At 41.8% G+C, this 8,523-nt stretch overlaps 1 protein-coding gene across 1 annotated transcript; it reads left to right on the plus strand.

The window, feature by feature from the left end:
- Positions 1-7,579: 7,579 nt before the first annotated feature.
- On the plus strand, positions 7,580-8,281 carry LOC150008903 (peroxisome biogenesis factor 2-like; the record flags this gene model as incomplete). Its single annotated transcript, XM_090279331.1, has 1 exon — positions 7,580-8,281. A coding segment is annotated over one exon (702 nt), but the record flags the coding sequence as incomplete, so codon positions are not given.
- Positions 8,282-8,523: the final 242 nt, after the last annotated feature.

The raw sequence follows: 8,523 nt of genomic DNA on the forward strand, positions 1-8,523 counted from the left end.
GAAACTTATAATGTAGAAGAGACAAAGTAGTAAACAAATATATAATCACAAGTTTTGGTGATACAGGAAAGAAATGAAAAGGGTGCAGATCTCTAACATCAGGTCCAAAACCTCTCAGTACAGATAAGTCATTAGAAAAGTTGAGGTCTCATGAGTGGCAGGAACAACAGTTTAGACAGCGGGAACAGCCTGAGTAAAGTGCAGAGGGGGACCTAGAATTTCATTTAGTTTGAAAACCAATGGACTGTTGTATGACTGAAGCATAATCCTTAAATAGGGCATATGGTATAAAAGGCTGGATTAACAGCAAGAGATCTATTCATTCATGGCTTTAAAGTCTTTATAAAGTATGAAAAGCAAGGGGTTTACATTTGTTTCTCAATGAAAGTGTCTCTTATTTAAGTGTTTACATTGATTTTAAACATGGTCTGATTTATGTTACTGCAAAAAAAAAATTACCTTTTGAGTGGAGAATTGATTGATAAGAAGCATAAGAAGGAGGCCAGACAGGAGGCTACTAGCAGTCCAGGTGAGAAAGAAAAGAGGGCACTTACAAAGATCACAATCTGTTTATAAACAGGGGCCAGTCTTGAGATACGTTTTGGAAGGGAAGAGCTTGGACTTTCAGATAATTTGAATGAGGACATGAGAAGAGAAAGATAGTAAAAGTTGATATCCAGCTTAAGGAGAAAAACTGAGTGGAGGTTGATACTAATTTGTGAGGTGGGGAAGATGGAAAGAGAAAAATTATGGGAAAAAGGAAGTTATAAATCAAGTCATTTTAGTTATGCTAACCTTCACATCCAAAGGAGGATGGTAAGCAGGAAGTTGAACTTAAAGCTAATGGGGAGGTTTGGGCTGAGGTTAACTTGAGAAGTTGTCATCACACAATTTTAAGTGAGAAAACAACCAAGTATAATTAATAAAGTATGTATTCTGTGATCTCAGTTATAGTAAAAAAAAAAAAAAAAAAAAAAAAAAAAGAAACTATCTTCCAAAATTGAGTTATTGGCAATTGTCTCTGCCTGTAGGGATAATGACTAAATTTATTACTTTCCTTGTGACCTTAAATATTTATTGAACATTTAAACAAATATTAACTTTTAAATGGAGTTTATTAAAAATATCAAAGACAGTATAGTTTCTGAGGCTCTAGAAATAGCTATTCCCTCCATCTCTTTCTCATGGTTTCCTTGACCCTCTCTGCATATGGACTTGTCTTCTCTCAGGGCAAGCATTTGTTTTAATTAGGAAAAAAATGTCATTTCAAATAGTGTTAACACGTTGCGTACTGGGGTATTTAAATGCCGTTTAGAAATGACAAGAATTCTCACCACCCGTATGTAATGTGTTAATAATTTATTGTCTTTTGGTGTTTTGTCTTGCAGAAGAGAATTCTGAATCCACCACCTACCTGCTCACACCCTGCAATCACCATACTATTATCCATGTCCAGAAGTCCTTTCTCTTTTTTGCTCAATCCCTCCACCCCTTAACACTCCCACCTGGAGCTGTCAGTCTGCTCTCTAACTATGAGTCTGTCTCTATTTTGCTTGTTAATTCAGTTTGTTCATTAGATTATCACCACATATGAGTGAAATCATATCTTATTTTTCTTTCTCTGACTGGCTTATTTCACCTAGCATAATGTTCTCTAGGTCCATCATTGCTGTCACAAAGGGTAAAATTTTCATTTTTATTTCTTTTTTCTTTATGGCCAACTAGTATTCCATTGTGTAAATGTACCATAGTTGTTTTATCCACTCATCTATTAATGGATACTTGGGCTGCTTCCAAATCTTGGTGATTATAAATAACACTGCAGTGAACAAAGGGTGCTTATGTTCTTTTGAACTAGTGTTTCTGGCTTCTTTGGATTAAATCCCAGAATTGGAATTGTTGGGTAATAAGGCAGTTCCATTTTTAATTGTTCGAGGAAACTTCGAACTGCTTTCCACAGTTGATACATCAGATTGCATTCCCACCAACAATCACAAGGGTTCCCTTTCTCCACACCTTGCCAGCACTTGTTTGTTGATTTATTGATGACGGCCATTCTGACAGGTATGAGATAATATCTCTTTGTAGTTTTAATTTGCATTTCTCTGATGATTAGTGATGTTGAGCATCATTTCATATGTCTATTGGCCATCTGTATGTCCTATGTGGAGAAATGTCTATTCAAGTCCTTTGCCCATTGGATTGTTTGTATTTTTTGGTGTTGTGTTATATGAGTTGTTTATAAATTTTGGATATTAACCCCTTATCAGATGTATTGGCAAATATGTTTTCCCATTAAGTGTTTTTTTTTTTTTATTTTGTTGGTTTCCTTTGCTGTACAAAAACTTTTTAATTTGATGTAGTCCCATTTTAAAAGACCTGTACTCAGAACATTTTAAGACACTGAAGAAAGAAATTGAAGAAGATACAAATAAGTGGAAGTACACACTGTGTTTATGGATAGGAAGAATTAACATCATTAAAATGTCCAGCTTCCCAAAGCAATCTATCAATTCTGTGTAATTCCTATCAAGATATCAATGATGTATTTCACAGAACTAGAATATTTCAGAAATTTCTATGGAACCACTAAAAGGCCTGAATAGCAACAGCAATCCTGAGAAAGAACAAAGTAGGAATCGCGCTACCTAATACAAAACTATAAGGCCAGAGTAATCAAAACAGCATGGTACTGGCATAAAAACAGACACATGGATCAATGGAGCAGAATAGAGAGCCCAGAAATAAACCCACACATTTATAGTCAATATTTGACAGAGGAAGCAAACATATACAATGGGCTAAAGATAGTGTATTCAATAAATGGTGTTGGGAAAATTATACAGATATGTGCAAAAAAAATGAAACTAGATCACCTTCTTATGCTACACTAAAGAAGTTAAAATGGATTTAAGACTTAAATATTGATCCAAAACTATAAAAATCCTAGAAAAAATAAGCAGTAAAATCTTGGACATTGCTCATAGCAATCTTTTATTAGATATATCTCCTCAGGCAAGGGAAACAAAAGAATAAATTATTTTAACCTATAAACATATGTGTAATAGTTCTTTGTCATTTTCATTATTTCCTGTAGTTACCGTTGAATCTTTTCAATATGTATACTCAAAATTAATTTTTTTACCAATATAATTCTCTTTTTTTCTTTAGTATTCCAATGTATTACACACACACATACCCCCCTTCTTGATCTTCCTTTGATGTGTTTCAGCTTTTAATTTCATTGCCTTTTCCTTCTGTGTCTTGCCTCGGGTTGTCTTTGTACTGCATAAATTAATTTTTATTTTCTCCTCAAGCTATTTACTTTGTCAATCATTTTTAAAATTTGCAATCAAATTTTATACCCATGGAATATTTTCTGATCACAGGTGATTTTTTCCTTAAAATCTATTCTTTTAAATGTATGTGCCAATTTCTTGATGCTTTTTATAAAAGGAAATCAAAATTAAAGAAAAGTTTTAATTTTTTCCTTCTATTGAATTTATAGGAGTGACACTGGTTACCAAAATGATAGAGGTTTCAGGTGTACAATTCCACAACATATCATCTGTACACTACATTGTGTATTCATCACTCCAAGTCTCCTTCCATTCCCATTTATCCCCCCTTTACACCTCCAACTCCCCATACCTCACCTGCCCCTAGCAAGCACCGAATTTTTTAAAGTATACTTTACTGATTATATTGTTACAATAGTTCCAACTTTTTCCCCCTTTGCTCCCCTTGACCCAACACCCTCCTCCCCCAGCAATACCCCCCCAAGTCCATGCCCATGGGTTGTACATAAAGCTCTCCCGCTTCACCCTTTCATATATTCTTCTTCTTTTTAAATAAATAAATGATTAATTAATTATTTTAACAATAAAAAATAACAATCCCTCCCTCTCAGACTTCGTCGTCGTCGTCGTCGTCGTCGTCGGCAGCCGTCCGTCTCGAGAGACGATGGCGTAGCTTCCCGAGAGTCTATCTGCACCGCCGAGAATGGCTGTGCAGTCCGATTCGGGAGTGACAATCCCTGCCGCACTTGGTACAGGTGAAGGCAGATGGCTGTTGTTGCTGCTGCTGACGCTGCTTCCGCCTCGATCTTTTCTGGACCGCCTCCTCGTTGCGCGCAGCCTCCGCGCGTGACGTACCTTGCCTGACCGCGAGCCTCCAGGCTAGGCGGTCGTCTGCTTGAACTTCCCATGTGTTGAGATTGATGGAGCATTGTGTCATGTCCTTTTTGCAGATGTCTTTGAACCGCAGTTTTGGGCGCCCTGTCATCCTCTTGCCTTCTGCTAGCTCGCCGTAGAGGAGGTCTTTGGGGATACGGCCTGCATCCATTCTTTTGACATGGCCGAGCCACCTGAGGCGTCTCTCGCTAAGAACTGCATGCAAACTGCTCATGTTGGCTCGCTTCAGCACCTCGGTGTTGGGGACCTTATCCTGCCAGGCGACATGCAGGACGCGTCGCAGGCACCTCATGTGGAAGCTGTTGAGTTTCCTTTCGTGCCTTGCGTAGGTGGTCCACGTCTCGCTGCCATAGAGGAGAGTGCTGAGTACGCAAGCTTGGTAGATGCGCAGTCTGGTTTTCTCAGTGAGGCTGGAATTGTTCCACGCTCGCCGGTTCAGTCTGGCCATAACTGTGGCTGCCCTGGCGATTCTCCGGTTGACCTCCAAGTCGACTGACAGAGAGCTCGAGATGGTGGACCCGAGGTAAGTGAAGTCGTTGACAACCTCCAGGGTGTATCCGTCGATGGTGATGCATGGGGGAGTCCCCGTGCCTTGAGCCATAACATTCGTCTTCGTCAGGCTGATGGCTAGTCCGAACTCCTTGCATGCGTGGGAAAGGCAAGTGACTAGCTGCTGGAGTCCCTCTTCGGAGTGTGATGTCAAAGCTGCGTCGTCGGCGAAGAGCATCTCACGGATGAGCACCTCTTTGACTTTGGTCTTGGCTCGTAGACGGGCCAGGTTGTAGAGCTTGCCATCGGATCTGGTGTGAATGAAGACACCCTCGCTGCAGTCCTTAAAGGCGTATTGGAGGAGCATGGAGAAGAAGATTCCGAACAGCGTAGGCGCGAGGACGCAGCCCTGCTTTACTCCGCTGCTGACTGGGAAGGCCTCAGAGGTTGCGCCGTTGTAGGACACCGTGCTGTGCATGTTGTCGTGAAAGGACATGACCACAGCAAGCAGATGTGGTGGACAGCCAATCTTCCGTAGCAAGCTGAAGAGTCCGCTTCGACTGACCAGATCAAACGCCTTCGTGAGGTCAATAAAGGCGAGGTAGAGTGGTTTATGCTGCTCGTGACACTTCTCCTGCAGCTGGCGTAGGGAGAAGATCATGTCCACTGTTGAGCGGCCAGCTCTGAAGCCACACTGGGACTCTGGGTAGACGCGGGAAGCAAGGGTCTGCAGGCGGGCAAGAGCGACCCGGGCAAATACTTTGCCGACAACGCTGAGGAGAGAGATGCCCCGGTAGTTGTTGCAGTCGCTGCGGTCTCCTTTGTTCTTGTACATGGTGATAATGTTGGCGTCTCTCATATCCTGGGGGATGTAACCCTCCTTCCAGCAGAGACAGAGTAGATGGTGGAGCGGCTGTAGCAGGACTGGTTTCCCGCTCTTTAGGATTTCTGGAGGGATTCCGTCGCTTCCTGGTGCTTTCCCGCAAGCGAGGCGGTCGATGGCTTTGCTGAGCTCTGCCGCAGTAGGTGGGGTGTCTAGCTCCTCCATGACTGGTAGGTCTGGGATGGCGTTAAGAGCAGCATCTGTTACGGTGTTCTTCGTTGCGTACAGCTCGAGGTAGTGCTCAGTCCACCGCCGCATTTGCTGTTCCTGGTCAGTGATGACCTCACCTGTCTTGGACTTAAGGGGGGCGATCTTGGAGGGGATTGGGCCTGTTGCCTTCTTGATACCCTCATACATTCCTCGTGCGTTGCCTACATCGGCAGCTTCCTGAATGCTTCTGCACAGGTTTAGCCAATAGGTGTTGGCACAGTGGCGGGCGGTCTTCTGGACTTTGTTCCTGGCAGCCCGTAGAGCTTGAAGTGTACTGGGAGTGGGCGTGACCTTGTAAGCCAGTAGGGCCTTCCTCTTAGCCTCGATCACGGTACGAGGCTCTCAGACTTAAGACCCTTTATAATCTTATAAAGGACAATGGGCGAAGGTCTCAAGCTCCTCTAGCTGCATCGAGCTGGACATGGTCATCGTCCTACCTACTCTTGCATCCAGAAATCCCTAATAAGAGTGGGAGTGTGGAGGGGAGGGTGGCCTTCCCACATGGGGAAGGGTCGTGCAGACTCCAGGTCAGTTGGCTGTCCCTGGACCACGGCATGCTTGGTTTAACAGGCTGGCATCCTTGTTGTATTCTGGGGGCAACAGATTTGGCAACAGGTTTAAAAGACATCATTCAATCCATAACCACTAGATAACAGAAGGCAGGGATTAATTTTTCAATGTCCCACATTAGGGAAAAAAAGGGGTTTTTTTGAGAGTAAACTCTAAATGGATCAAAGACTTAAATGTAAGCCGTGACACCATAAAAGTCCTAGAAAAAAAAAATAGACAGGAAAATTTCAGATATCCCACGTAGCAACATTTTCACTGATATATCTCCTAAGGCAAGGGAAATAAAGGAAAGAATAAACAAATGGGACTACATCAAACTAAAAGGTTTCTACTCAGCTAAAGAAAACATCAGCAAGATGAAAAGGAAACTAACCATATGGGAAAATATATTTGCCAATGATATCTCAGACAAGGGACTGATCTCCAAAATATATAAAGAACTCATATGACTCAACACCAAGAAGACAGACAACCCAATTAAAAAATGGGCGAAGGACCTGAACAAACACTTCTCTAAAGAGGACATACAGAGGGTCCATAGACATATGAAAGAATGATCAACATCACTAGCCATCAGGGAGATGCAAATAAAAACCACAATGAGATACCACCTCACACCAGTCAGAATGGCCATCATCAACAAATCAACAAACAACTTGTGCTGGAGAGAATGCAGAGAAATGAGAACCCTGGTACATTGCTGGTGGGAATGCAGACTGATGCAGCCACTATGGAAAACAGTTTGGAATTTCCTCAAAAAACTAAAAATGGAACTGCCTTTTGAACCAGCAATTCCATTGCTAGGATTATATCCAAAAAATCCTGAAACACCAATTCAAAAGAACCTATGCACCCCTATGTTCATAGCAGCACTATTTACAATAGCCAAGTGCTGGAAACAACCTAAGTGCCCATCTGTAGATGAGTGGATCAAAAACTGTGGTACATTTACACCATGGAGTACTATGTAGCAGAAAGAAAGAAGGAACTTCTACCATTTGTAACAACATGGATGGAACTAGAGAGAATTAAGCTTAGCGAAATAAGCCAGGCAAAGAAAGAAAAATACCTTATGCTGTCACCTATTACAGGAAACTAATGAACAACACAAACAAATGAGCAAAATTGAACCAGAGCTATGTAAACAAGGAGTAGACTAACAGTAACAAGGGGGGAGGGGGGAGGGAGAGAAGGGGGTAAAAAGGGGAAGGGTCTAGTCAAAGAACATGTATAAAATGCCACTGTGGGACAGTCAGTTTTAAATATTCAGTACAAAAATGATTTTTCTCCAACCCTGAGATACCAGCCACCGAGTAAAAACCAAAAGCTCTGGTATGCTGTCTGTACAATTGGTGGGAAGTGGTTAGAAGAACGATGCTACGATTTGTTTCAAAACCATCATTTGGCAGCATTTGGGAAAGCCAAACAGTGTGTGAACCTTGTGGTTGGACTTTTGAAATTAGGGGGGTTGATTAACTTCTTGATTTTCCTCCAAAAGGGCAAGTTTACAACTTTGACAGAACGTCTCCTAGGCATGCGGTCAGTATTTTGCAAGCCCCAGAACATGTGTGAGGTTGGCTTTCAGTATATGAATAGGGACCTTCTCTGGCATGGTTTTGCAGAGTTTCTCATTTTTTTCTTACCGCTTATCAACATCCAAAAGTTGAAAGCCAAGTTATCTTTCTGGTGCATCCCTCTTACTGGTGTTCCTAATGGTGACAGCTCATTAGCCAGCAGTGGGAAACAGTGTGCTCCGTGTGGAGAGTGGCCCACCATGCTGCACACCATAGGCTGTGAGCACATCTTCTGCTATTACTGCATTAAGAGCAGTTTCTTGTTTGACATGTACTTTACTTGTCCTAAGTGTGGCACCGAAGTACACAGTGTGCAGCCACTAAAGTCAGGGATTGAGATGTTGGAAGCGAATGCTCTTTAGAAACTAAAATTGTCTCATCTGAGGAAAACTATTATGTTTAAATCCACAGTATTATTTACCCTGAGTATACCACTTAGGTATCTTATATGAGAACATGTGCTTCTCAGCCACTGTTCTGTCCTTGCCAGGCATGACTAAAATCTAACCACTGAAATTTACAGGATTCTGAGTAATTCTGTAAATGGTAGTGTATTATTTTCTTTAATGATTGCATACAATTTTTAATGTCAAAAATAATGGAC

This window comes from Furipterus horrens, unplaced genomic scaffold (genome assembly GCF_987537825.1).
Source record: "Furipterus horrens unplaced genomic scaffold, mFurHor1.1.pri manual_scaffold_5, whole genome shotgun sequence".
NCBI lineage: Eukaryota > Metazoa > Chordata > Mammalia > Chiroptera > Furipteridae > Furipterus > Furipterus horrens.